At 37.4% G+C, this 14,401-nt stretch overlaps 1 protein-coding gene across 1 annotated transcript in view; it reads right to left on the bottom strand.

Annotated features, from left to right (window-relative positions):
• The window catches only part of BIN3 (bridging integrator 3), a 2,343,840-nt gene that overhangs the window by 1,114,582 nt on the left and 1,214,857 nt on the right, over nt 1-14,401 (bottom strand). The window contains exon 5 of the mRNA XM_044082933.1: nt 9,304-9,446. Coding sequence (XP_043938868.1) covers nt 9,304-9,446 — 143 coding nt within the window. The remainder of the gene's footprint in view (nt 1-9,303; nt 9,447-14,401) is intronic.

The raw sequence follows: 14,401 nt of genomic DNA, 5'->3' as shown, positions 1-14,401 counted from the left end.
ACCAAAGCCTCGACACCCAGGAACCTTGGACACAATGACTCTGAAACCAAAGGCCAGATCGGACAAAGGAAGAAAGACAGACTGTATTCTCTGGGCCCCAGCGGGGGGAGGGGTGGTGGAACAGGCAAGGCTTCCAGCTGAATCTGGGCCCGAAGTCATCCTGTCCACCTTGGCTTTGGACAGACTCCGAGTGGACTGGACTGAAGAGGCTGCTGACCCTGGGCAAGAATGGTGCCGAGGAGAGGTGGCGGCAGGGGACTGAGCCCGAGAGATCTCCAGCTCTGGGGAGAAGCTGAAGAAGGGCAGAGACCGGAGCGGAGGGGAATTCCGGCTCGGATCTGGGCGGGACTTAGATGGGGGCTCGGCCAAGTAAGAGCACACAAAATAGAAAAAGTTTTTTTTTTTTTTTTTGGATAGAGACCAACTCAATGTGCAAAGAGAAGGTAGGGGATAGAAAGATAGAAACTAGAGAAAAGAGAAGAGAAAAAACCCAAAAGAGCACACTTACAATCTCTGGAGCTTGGAGCAATGGAAAACCCATGCTGTTCAAATCGAGAGGCAAACAAGATCTGAGGGGAGGTGGGAGAGATGGGCATTGTGGGTAGGGGAGGAGTTTGGGCTTTCGATCCGATGCTGGAGTATACGGCAGAGTCAGATCTGTGCCAGATCAGAGTCCCTGAGGTTGAAGATCAAATGAAAACAACTTCAGATCTGCAGTTGATGCCAAGATATTATAACATACAATACATTATTTTTTATTGTTATAAAGGTATGAAAAGAAGCAGTAACTTCTAAAAGTCAGGAATAATAGTGGCATTATACAGAAACAGAGTCGCTTGTATCTCTCGGAGGTTACAGTTAGTTCTATTCTAATTGCCAAACAGGTTACTGATCTAAAAGTACAGACAGCAGTGGACAATATTCACTAAAATGAGTAAAGCAGCATTGTAGTTGTTATTTAAAGCTGCAATATGCTAAAATTACATACTGGCATAACAAAACACTCATATGCATGGCAAGTGAGTAAAGCAAAAAACAAAAATGCTTTTAAATATAGGTCCAGAAAATAAATGATGTTATAGAGCTGTTACCAACTAAAAATATGATGAAAAAAAACAGAGCATGTCTGAAACGTCACAAAAACAGTAATAAGGATCGCAAACAAACACAGTGTCAGGTAATACTTACATGCGAGCACATTACTGGGGATTAAGGCCAGGAAAACCAAGTCAAAGATGGCACCTTTCTACTCCAGGTTTTTTGATATCTCTAATGGAGCAGGAGTGGGATGGAGGACTGAAGGTTCAAGGTGGGGAGGGGATAGACACAAAGTAATACAAGGTTGTGAGCCAGAAAACCGGACCAGGCTGGCTTCCAAGAAATCAATCAGGAAAACCAAGCTCAGTCAATTCCAGGTCAGTGTATCAATAGCGGTAAATTATGTACCGACGTACGAACTGGTTCAGCAATATCCATATTTATGGGGACATGATAAATGAAGTACTAGGTAGTATGGATTAAAAATGATACTGGTGTGGCAGCAAAGAATACATGGGAAGGGATCTATTCATAACATTGAAGTTTTGAAAGTTAGAAACTTCAATAAAAAAAAATTATGTTTACGCAGGGAAGCAAGCCTCCCTGCAACCCCCCCGCTAATTAAATGTACCAACTCTGAGACTGCATTAGAGTGAAGAGAATGGTATTGGAATTGATTCTTACTAACAATGTTTTTCTATACAAAGAAAGATATTATCTACAGACAAAAGGGGTTGCCATGGGAACCCCATGTGCAAACTCCTATGCTAGTCTCGTATTAGCTTATTGGGAAAACATGTATGTAATAGGTAATGACAATTATAAAACAAAGATAACATTTTATAAATGTTTTGTAGATGTCTTCCTTGTTTGGGCGGGTAGTGAAGATGAACTTACTAACTTTATCCAATATATCAACGGAACAACTGATTTTTTGAGTTTTGAATGTAAAAGTTCTAGCTTTAAAATTGAATTTCTTGATGTTCTGATTCAGAAAAGTAGGACAGATATACATTCTGAGATATATAGGAAGGATTGCTGAAGAAACAACATTTTACATCGTACCAGCATGCATCCTCAACATATTTTTTCCAATATTGTAACAGGACAAAGCTTAAGGATATCCCGCCTTACCACCGATGAAGAGACATTCAGCTCTAAACAAGAGATGCTGGTTAACAATCTTATAACAAGAGGGTACAGCACACATGAAACACAAAGAGTATTTCAGGCTAATGAGCTGACTAGGAAGAGTAAAGGTAGACCATACCTCTATAAACATATTAGAAATGGTGAAGAGGTAGAGAAAAACAACACTAAAGATCAAGCATATAAGAGACTTACTATTCATTACTCTAACCAAACTTCAAGGGTTAAGGGAATAATAAATAGGAACTGGAATATTTTAACAATGGATGAGAAAATAACTCAGTTAGTAGGAGAAAAACCTAGTTTCTCATACAAAAATACTTAGTCATTAAAAAGGCTATTAGGTTATGAAAATAACAACAGAGATTTGATTACATCAGATAGACAAGGAACTTTTCCTTGCTGGAATTGCAACCAGTGCATTTTTATGTCTGGCGACAATAGTTTTAGACATCCTGACACAAATCAAGTTTATCACCTTAATTTTTATGCTGTTAAGTCGCGAGATGTGATTTATGTTGCTTCATGTCAGACATGTTTATGCTTTTATGTAGGCAAAACTAACAGAAGTTTAAGAGAACATGCCAGGGAGCATGTCTACGCCATCAACAAGGAGAATGAGAAAAATGCTTTAGCCTGCCATATACTACAGAAAGGCACATTGCATAAGTTTAGATTTAACATACTTGAGTTGATTAAGAAGTCAAATAGATTGGGTAACATCAAGAATTACACCGAGGAAAGAGAGAATAAATGGATAATAAGATTACAAAGCTATAAAGGGCACGGCTTGAATGAAAGAGTTACACTCAAACCATTCTTAGCCGCTCGCCCCTATACACATTAAAACATTTTATAGCTATACTAAAAACTTTATAGCTATAAAGAAAATTTCTTATATTTCTCCATTTTTCAGCTTTAAAGGTATTCATTGCTGCTGGTATCTATATGTTGTTCTGAGAATTTTTACACATTGTATATTATACCTATATATATTTATATATGTATGTTTTCATATATATGTATATATATATATATATATATGTATATATATATATATATATATATATATATATATATATATATATATATATATATATATATATATTTTTTTTTTATATGTATTATGTGTCTCCTATCTATATGTATTGGTTTTTATCCATATCTTTGTAGCTTTGTTATGAGTATTTCTTAAGTATGCTATGCCTTGAATTCTTTAATTGGTTAATAGGTTTTATTGATCGGTGTAGTTCATGTGACTATATAAAACATTCAACTTTGTATAGCAGTCATTAAAGTCTGAAGAAGCGTTCTGGCAACGTGAAAGCGCTTACATTTAACTGCAGTGGATTAAACAAGTGTTGATTTTATGCTATCGTGGTGAGCCTCTTTTGTTGTTGAACATTTTACTTCTGTGGATCTCAAGAGGTTCTTTACCCAGTGCTGCTTTGTTCTGTTTTTATTTTCTTTTATGCAAACGTATGATTGCCTATGTCATAAGTGATGGTTTTATAAAGGTGTTTTTTGTTTAATGAAAGGGCAGGAATTGAATAATTATCTATCTATCTATATATATATATATATATATATATATATATATATATGTAAGGAGAGCAAGCAATATATGTGAAGTATACTGTTGGTAAACGTGAACTTGTCAATAGAATTTGATTACTTTTATATAAATGTAAATTTGCCTGTGTCAAAAGTGATAATTCAATAAAGGTGTTTAAAAAATGTTTAATGTTGGGCTGTAGCCAGGTTTTGGTTAAAACTAAAATATCAGGGGTGTGGAGTGTAACCCAAGCATGTAGCTCGTGTATTTTGCTGGGTCTACTTTGAAACATCTAAAACCCATAACATCTAATTTCATAACACCGAGACTAGAACATTTAAAGCCCAAAACATCTAAAACCCATAACATCGAATTTCATAACATCTAACACTACAAATCACAAGAAAATAACATCTCCTCCACATATAATGACACCAAACTACCAAACACACTTTTTACTATGTTTCTGCAGGGGGGCAGGCCCCCCTGCACCCCCATGTGGGGGGCTCTGCCCCCCCTCCATAAATTAAATATACCAACTCCAAGATCACATTACAGTGGGAAAAAGTTAATTTCCTAACCCCACTGTATCAACACCCCCCCCCCCCCGCAGAAACATAGTAAAAAGTGTGTTTCGTAGTTTGGTGTCATTATATGTCGATATATGTGGAGGGGGTGTTATTTTCATGTGATTTGTACTGTTAGATGTTATGAAATTCAATGTTATGGGCTTTAGATGTTCTGGCCTCAATGTTATGAAATTGTCATGGGTTTTAGATGTTTTGAAGGGGACCCATTTTACTGCATACACTTTGTCACTGTATGTGATGGAGAAGTCCAGGGGTAGGGTGCTTGTTGGAATTACAGCTATTAACCTGAGGAAAGGTTGTGGTGGGGTGATTGTAGGGGTGGAGAGTGGAGGGATAAGTAGTGGTCCCTGGATACAGGAGCGGCCTTAGGTCAACTGGTGCCCTAGGCAAAAGCACTCCACGGCGCCCCCTACCACACCATCTGGTGCCCCCATCCTGGTCTACCTACACCAAATAAATACTGGAAAAGCGCCCCTGCTACAGCGGCGCCCTAGGTGGCCGCCTAGTTGGCCTATGCCTAAGGCCAGCTATGGGTGGATATTCTGCCTTGTATCCGCTCAAGTAAATTATTTTTTTTTTTGTTAATGTATACAACTTGGAGATGGACTGCAACATCCTAACTTACTATTGCAAGTCTCCAATGGTGAAATAACTCTATTCCTCTTTGCTTTTTGACATAGATTTGAAGTGGTTTTGAACTCCAAAGGTGACAGGGAGTCTTAAAGGGTGAATACCAATACTTGATGTCTACATATTTGCTCCTGTCCTGACTGGACCACACTCTATGGATTTTGATACCACCCTTGAAATGGGCTGAGGCCTCTGTTGACACCTTTTGGGGGGGGTTAAGAAAGGGAACCATAAGAGTGATTTTTATCTGACTGATCCACCAACAGTTTCTTCTCCACAAAAAAAGAGGAATTGGAAAAGAATGTATGACAATGCTGTACTGTGACTAATTTTAGGCATCACTGAATCTTCCTTATGTGATGTCTACAGCACAGAATCATTTGAAATGTAGAAGCCATGAACTGCAGGGCTCTCAAAATCTCCTTTTTGGAGGCTGTTAGAAATTGAACATTTTTCAGAGGAAGGAAAGCCATCATGATGGAACTGTCTAGAAGACATCCTAGAAGCACCAGAGGCTTCTCCAGTGTGGATATCTTGGTGTTCAACCTGAATGCTAAGATAAGACAGATACTGGCTGTGAAGGGTAAGTCCTGCCAAATTTTTTAGAACTTTTTTAGCCTCAATAAGGAAATCATCCAAGTAAATACAGACAACATCATGCAGCCTGCAGAAAACTATGAGAAGAGTTAAGCATTTTATAAAAACCTTTGGCGTCAGACAAACCAAAGGCAAAGCGGTAAAATGAAAGTGATATTCCAATCCACAAAATCTTACGAATTGTCTGTAGTTTATATAAATAGGGATGTGTAGATATGACTCTGGAAGAATGGAAAGAAAAATAAATTTCTGGTAATTTAATCTCATCTTTCAATGTTTTACTTTTCTCTTTTGACTAATGTGGGATGTCTGAGGCAGATGACTCGGACACAATCCTAGCATGCGGCAAAGCTTGGCAGCATTCATTTTCAATGTAAAGTTTAAGAGAAGACAGATAACTAGCTGCATATAGTTTTGGAAATAAATGACTGAAGACTGAATACTATAATTATGTTCAAGGTTTAAGAAGAAAACACAAAATGCTCATCTATGTAAGGGATCTGTCAACCACAGTCGCATTTCCCTTTTCAAAATGACATGAAAAAAGGAATTTTCTATCTCACATTGTCAGAAAGGAATGGTCCCCAATGGAGTGCTTAGATTCCCACAACAATTCTAGCTGCAGAACACAACACAGGTAAAGTCTGTTCATATAAAGTGGTTCAACAAGGTCTTTTTTGTCTGTGAAAACAGCCATGTAAGTCACTATATGCCTTAGTATAAAGTCTCTGGGACAGTTAGCTGGGCTAGTAAAACAATCTTAGCCACTAAAGGGTCTATATTATAAGCTCGAAAGCTTAAAACAGCGAACACTCTTAACGAGCTGTAAACATCGAAACCACTAAATAGCGAAGACACGTAACAGCAATTTTTTTCCCAGGGGAAAAAAAATCGCTGCTTCACAAAAACAAAAAAACAAATGCAAATGCTATTTAGTGGTTTCGATGTTTACAGCTTGATAAAACAGCGTTCAGTCTTTTAAGCTTGAGAGCTTAAAATATAGACCCACCACTAAATTTGCCTAGGTCAAACTGCTTCACTGCAAAATTGAATCAGATTAATTTAAATTAAATGACAAAAAAATCCCAGTATCATCTTTGTTAAATGGTTGTCAGTCGTCTGCTAGTGTGTACTGGGTCACACTTCATGCTGGTAAGCTCCTTCTAGAATATTTTTCATTACTACAGTAGTCCTAAGACTGTGTCCCTGGAATAGCTAGGATCTACTTGACTTGCAGGAAGACAAAACTCTTAAGCTACACTTCTGAAATCAGCCAGTATAGCTTTACTGTGAAATACTGCTAATACACTTACCTTCTTGTCAGACAAACTGGACTGAGCTTGGATCAGTATATTACACTAGCTACATTTTTGCAAAAGAAGGCACCACGTTTTAACTGGTCCTGGCATTAACAGCAGAGTGACTGCTACCTATATATAAGAAAGAAAAACACTTCCAGAGAAACGGTTCAGATATCCAAAGTTTTACTGATGCTTCCTAGTACCTCGGCTTCAAATACCTTCCAGGGAATAATACACATCAAGGATATTTCATTTATACCCACTACAATTCCAAAAGTCCATAAAAACCTTGTCAATCTGCCAGGTAGACATATCGTATCAGGGGTGGGTGCCTACCTACAAAATGTAGGGATATTTTTGGATGCCCAACTAACAGAATTTTTACCTAGGGTTCCTTCACATATTAAAAATAGTAAGGAATTCTCAGAGGTAGTAGGTGGAATGCAATGGCAAGAAAACGTTTACTGGGGTAGCATGGATGTAAAATATTTATACACAAATAATGACACCAGATGGGGTCTTGAGGCATCTGCAAGAGTTATGGGGGATTACAGCTCCTGGAGTTTGCTCTCACACATAATTTTTTTGAATTAGAAAATGCATTTTTTCTACAGAGAGCAGGGACAGCAATGGGAGCTGCATTTGCTCCTTCTTATGCTATAATCTTCATGGGATTTTTTGAAAATGTATACATTTACCATAATAATTTTTATTCTCAGCACGTAGTAGTTTTCAAGCGCTATATTGATGATGATTTTCATTTGTCGAGGGCAGACTAGTCAATTGGAGAAGTTCATGGAAGAACTGCATTTGAATTCATGTGGAATACAGTTTACACACAGAATTCATCATAAAGCAATGCAGTTCTTGAATGTAGAATATTTTGTGTATAAAGATAATAAGGTCTCTTTTAGACCCTATACCAAAGAAACAGAGGTGAACAACTTTTTGAGTGCAGACAGCATGCACCCTACCCATTTATTAAATTCTTTACCACATGGTGAATATAGGCATATTGGCAATAACACTTGATAAAACACAGGCTCAGGATGAATTTGCAAAAGTCACAGAGAAGTTGACTAAGAGAGGTTATTCATCAGAGGTATTGAAGAAGACTGAAGTGGGCAGCAGCTGTGTTCTATGGATGTCATCATGAAGCACAAATGCTGGGAAAAATTCTTTGTGAGGACATAAAAATAGTGTCTCCACGGAAGACATTTTTTTGTCAATAAATATTCCCTTTTTACAAAGGTTCTAAAGGAAGTAGTGAACAGATTTTGGACAATTGTTAAACAGGACAATGAGGAGGGAGACCTGTTTCTAGAAAGGATTATTTTTTCACACAGTAGATTTTTCAATCTTAAGCAGATTTTAAATCTCAGACAACATAAAAAAAACAGGGGCAGAATGGGCACTTATCCATGTAGAAAGTGCAAAATATGTGAAAAGGTTAGAAACCTTTCGGGTAGCATGATAAATAGGAAAAGGGACAAGTCACATGACTACTTTGACTGTAATACATGTAGTGTTATATATATTATAGGATGCAATTGTGAACCTTGCATGTGGTACACTGGTCAAAGAGGATGGTAAAAAAGAGAATATGGAACATCTTGGTGACATCAGGAATGGTAGATTAGAAAGCCCAATGGCTCAACATTTTCATACGATTCACAGGGGTTCATCTAATAGTTTGATTTTTAGTGTGTTGGCAAAACCACATTTCATGCAAGGTACTGATATTGTGAGAACATTATTAAAAATGGAAACCAAATGCATAATTAATTTTCAAACATTATAGTCAAAGGGCTTGAATTTAGAAATGGATTTAAATGTGTAATTTTTTACATTGTGTACAAGTCATTTTGTTTTATTTTTATGGATTGGGAAATGTGTATGTATGAAAATGAATATATATAAATGTATACGGGAATATTTATTTATTTAAAAGATTTTAAAGAATATTTAAAAGAACATTTATATCATTGGGATATTACTGCTTTAAGTGCTTACAAGAATTTTTAGAAATGTATTCATAATGAGTTAATACTTTAGTCACTGATTTTTCTGGTTATTCACTGGGTTGGTGTTTTTTAATGATTAGTAATTAACAGCAATAGGATAATGATATTGCAATGGGTATAAATGAAATGATATCCTTGATGTGTATTATTCCCTGGAAGGCGTTTGAAGCTGAGGTACTAGGAAACATCAGTAAAACTTTGGATATATGAACCATGGTGCTGGAAGTGTTTTTCTTTCTATTTTCGTGGTGTGGTGTTCACTTGCTGCCTATATACATACACACACACACATATATATATATATATATATATATATATATATATAGATCAGAAAAGCCTTGCAGGATTATACTTGGATCCTCAGGACTGTTAAGGCGTCTTCATCTACCTTAATTATTCAAGATAAGGTTGAAACTTACCCTCTCCTGGTTAAAAGCATCCATCCGCTTCATGGCTGTATCTAAGGCCATTACAGTCTCCAGAAATGTCTGATCATGCTCCTGTTCACATAGTGGGTTTGACTGCAAGTCTGAAGTGATCTTCACTGCTGATTTTGACATAGCTACATAAAAGACAAACATTCCCATTATTATTTGCAGGATAAAATATAATTCGTATAATTCTGTCATATACACATCTAAGTCTGCAGCAACTCAGTTGTACTACTCATAGGTAGGTACTAGGCTATCGGCCCAGGGGCCTACGTAAGCCTAGCCAGCAAGGTACCACAGCTTATGCCACCCAAAAAAGTTATTTTCCTGTGCCACTGTCCAGCAGAGAGATAGAACTGATCCCTGGGGTGTATTTCTTATTTCCCATCCACTCAACATTTTTCTTGAAGAGTGCTAATGAAGAACTTTGCTTGACATAGATGGGTAGCTTGTTCCAGAGTATAGGAAGTCTCTGGGACAGGAATCTATCCCTCCAGCGTGTCCTGTTTATTGTGGTGACAAGGTTTAGGTCCCTAGAGCGTGTAGCTTGGAGGGATTGGGATTTCTTTAGGTGTAGCATGTCCAACAGCTCTGGGTTTGACATAGCTTTATATGTTAGGCAGAGATCACCTCGGAGTAGGCGATATGCTACGGAGTAAAGCTGGAGTTTTTTGAGGCGTCAGTGTAGGGCATTTATTTGAGGCCAGTAATCCTCTTTGTGAGGTACTTCTGTGGCCTTTCCAGCTGTTGCAGATGTCTTGTGAGGTACATTCCAAAAGGGCGTTGTACTCTATAATGGGTCTAATGAGTGACGAGTAGAGGGGAACAATTACCTCTTTTTTCCTGGATGAGAACCCTTTTATGATGAGGTGTACCATGTAGAAGGACTTCCTGACTACTGTGGTGATGTGACTATCAAAGGAGAGACTACTGTCTACCTGGGTCCCAAGGTCTCTTATCACGCATTCAGTGTTAAGTAGATTGCTGTCTATGTGGTAGTTCATAGGTACAGAGTTTTTACCAAAGGGGATGACACTGCACTTTTTGGCATTGAGCTTGAGGCCATGGCTATTGAGCTTTACTTCTCCCAGAAAGGTCTACAATATGGTACTTTCCCCCAGACTGAGATAAGTCACATACTTGCACTCCCTTTCATTTCATCAGACATTTTACCAAACACAAAGTCATAACTACAATCCTTCTAATACACAAGTTTCAAAAGATATTAATAAAAACAGTTCCTAATACACAAAGGTGAATTAAACAAGTTAAATTCTTTAGTTTATGCTTCTTTTATATTCCACATTTATCTCCCATCACTCATTTATATGCATGGACATTAACAGACCCCGATTAAAAAAAAAGATCAAACTAACTACTTCTGACTCCCTCACTTCCATTATAAATAAAAACGGAATTTGTAAGCTACTGTGAGACAATCCCCAACAATGGAGAAAAACAAAATCACAGAAAACTGTAACACTCCTTAGTTTCACATTACATCTCCTTACACTGTGAAATCACCACACACCAACCTCTGTACTGCTGAGAAAGGATAAGTAGCTTCCTTCTGTGCTACAGGTTCATAAGAGATTATAAGGCTAATGGCCCTAGAGCCCTTAAAAGCCTAGTTATGTTAATCTGGAGTTGCTCCAATTTTCCTTGATTAGATGAACATTTATTTATTTTATTTATTTATTTTACATTTGTTAACCGGGATGGTCCGACTGGATACATGTCCTTTTTCAGCGGAGGCCCGGGGAGAAAAGCTCCAACAGAGTTACATTGATAATTTGGTAGAGTAAATGAGCTGAAAGAACTTAACAAAAACATAGGCTATTTACATACAAGTACAAGACTGCCATTACTATTTCTGAGATTACTACAAATGTAACATTAATAACATATTAGCAAGGACGGTAGGCAGTATAATGACATACAGTTAGACAGGATACATATTTCTTTATCACAGTATACAAAGTACTTATCATCTTAGCTAGTTGTTTATGTTTTAGTTAATGGCACAGAGCTAGCCTGGGTTTGAGCAAGGACATAGCCAGTGTGACTTGAAGTGGAGTTTTAGACTATTTTTGAATTGACTTAGAGAAGTTGCAAGCGTGATGTTATTTGGGAGAGAGTTCCATATTCATATGTCATATGTCATATTATCTGACATAATTCGCAGAGCAAGTCTATGATCAACACCAACTACCCCTGTCCATGAGGAGCATGGGTGCCAATCCCGGGGTGAATTTGCAGTCCCCTATCCATTTGTCTAGGTTGCGCATGAACAGAGTCACGCAGGAGCTCTGTTTCACGTGAAATGGAAGTATATTCCAGAGGAGCTGCAATCTCTGGGAGATGTATCCGTCTCTCTAGCATGTTCTGTTTATGTCACCGGCAAGGTTAAGATCCCTAAAGCGAGTGACTCTTGTGCCATTTGACTTGTGGATGTGCAGCAATTCTATCAGGGCAGGGTCAAAGCCTGTCCTGTAGGCCAGGCACAGGGTGTCTCTCAGTAGCCTATAAGGTACAGAGTACAGTGACAAGGCTTTCGGTCTATCCACATAGGTCATGGTTTGGAGGCCATGTATTTTCTTGGTGAGAAACCTCTGTGGTCTCTCCAGCTTCTGCAGGTGTCTGGTGAGGTACAAACTAAAGTGAACATTGTAAGCTATTAATAGTCTGATGAGGGTCAAGTATAGTGGAGTTATAACACTGCTAGAACTGGATGTGATGCCCTTATTTATGAGATGGGCAATGTGGAAGGCTTTTCTTACCACTGTGGAAACTTGGTGGTCAGAGTTCAAATTGCTATCCATGGCATTATGACATACTCTCAACTATGTTATTCTAAAGAACTTCCAAGATGGCTGCACACTGACCAATAGACTGATTATAGATCTCCTAGTCTGAAAATTGAAACTGAAAAAAAGCCAGTAAAAGCTATTAATTTGGGTAACATGTAGTTACTGGCTAGTAATTACACTGCCTGGAAGCCAGCAAAGAAGAAAGTCTGGGGAAAGTAAGAGAAAACAACTAGAAAAGGAAAAGAAAAAAAAAAGGTCAAGAATCCTACAGCTGTGCAAGCAAGCTGCAGTTCAAGTTTAAGCTTTGGTACAGGATATGGCTTACAGTAATTTAGAAAAAAAAAATAAAATGCATTTCAATGTGATTAAACTCGTGGAAACACTGAAGGAATGTATAAAGTCAAATAAAAAAAAGGTTTGAAAAAAATAAAAGCTTTAACTAGCTATTCAGATAAACTGATAAAACTGAAAAAATTGTAAGATGAAATGAAAAAAAGTCTGGCTAAGCATGAGATGTCTCAAGAGCCATTTCAAAAACGGTTAAATTAGAAGACAAAGCATACAGACAAAACTTATGTTTTTTCTGCTGTACAAGACAGACTGAAAAAACAGTCTGCATTAATTTTATGAAAGTATAAATAAGCAATTGAACTAGTATTCCACATAAGAATTTGTTAACTGAGAGGGCACATCATGCATATGCTGCAAATCAGGCACAGACACAGCAGCCAAGCCTTATATTAGTAAAGATGCAATCCTATCAAAAGAAAGAGCTTCTCCTGACAAAATCATGGCAAATGGGAAAACTGTGACAAACTGGCAACAGCTGAATGTCTGTGGAAAATTAGTATTCACTACACACTGGACAGAAAAGAAGCAAGTGTATAACAGTAAATCAGGAAATGGAGAAAGGCGGGTGTGAGATTCAAGCTCCTATACTCGCCAGCTTTTTGCATAATATTTTTTTCATTTAGGGTCAAATACATTTTTGAGAGCAAAATAGTTTAAGGAGGAAATAAAAACATTTAGCTAAAGAGTGACTTAAGCAAGCACAAGGGGACTCTGCTTCTCATTCTTCTGACAATAACAAAGCACAGAGAGACTTTGCCAGTGAAACCAGTTCTACTGTTCCAAAGGAAAATGTCTGACCGAAAGAAAAAAATGCAGGAGCTAACCAAAAGAATCATGAGTACCCTGGACTTGAACCGCAGAATGGTACCGAGAGACAGAATATCAGGAAACCAGCAACACTGTAAAATTAGTGAATAAATGGGAGACTACAAAACATCAATCTAATTACATACAAGAAAAAACCAAGGGCAATATGACTTGCAAGAAGTGGCTGAGAAAGACTTGGTATCTTGTTGACTGTGTTACACTGGTGGTTGAATTGTAAAGCATGCACCCCATTTTATATCATTAATGTTTAGGACACTGAAAGGACTAAATAAACATCTCTATGTACAACAGTTTTTGTTCTTAATATTTGTTTAAAAAAATGAATGAAGTAAGTAGCATGTTAAAAGCAGTTTGGTATAGTACACAGTCAGGTAATTTAGAAGCAAGAAAATGCGAGGTGGGAAGCCTTATCAGTGATGTTTGCATATGTTAAAGATATAAGAGCAAGAAAGTACTTTTTCTTACTTAGAAGGTATCTAGGCTTTACACTTTAACAAGTTAAGAAAGCCTCGACAGACGCAAGTTAAAAGTTAATACAATGTTGTGATCACTGGGGCTGCTGGGGCAGGGGTTGTAAAAGTGTACTGATCACACATGTGCAGAATTAAAATAATGATTTCCCCCATTTTTACAGAGATGGATATCTAGACTGATGTACTTGATTTAAGCTACAAAGTTTTTAAGCAAATGGCTTGAAAAAAAAAGACAAAATGATGAAGGGCAAAGAATATAGTAATTATTTCATCTATCTGCAAAGTCATTAGCCATTTATTTTCCATTAGCAAAGTCTTTCAGTGGTAGAGAAATCTACCAGTGAAAGCAATCACAAGAGGTCCAGACAGTGTGTTCTGAGTGAAATTTACAAAGATTGTCTCATGCATCTTCTAAGTCACTGTTTTTTTCCATTACCAATTTTATTTACATGGAGACCAGCAGTCAACAGGTGCAAACAAATAATATTGTTACTAAGTAATTAATATTTAAAGGCACATCTGTAAGCAATACAGTGAAAAATACCTGATACTTGAAACTATGCAAATAAGCTATTCAAGTTATGTGGGAGAAAATAAAAGAAGCTTTTCAACTAGGTTAAAGGA

The sequence above is a fragment of the Protopterus annectens genome, chromosome 9.part0, assembly GCF_019279795.1.
Source record: "Protopterus annectens isolate FY-2018-M chromosome 9.part0, PAN1.0, whole genome shotgun sequence".
NCBI lineage: Eukaryota > Metazoa > Chordata > Ceratodontiformes > Protopteridae > Protopterus > Protopterus annectens.
This window is presented reverse-complemented; position numbering and strand designations above follow the sequence as displayed.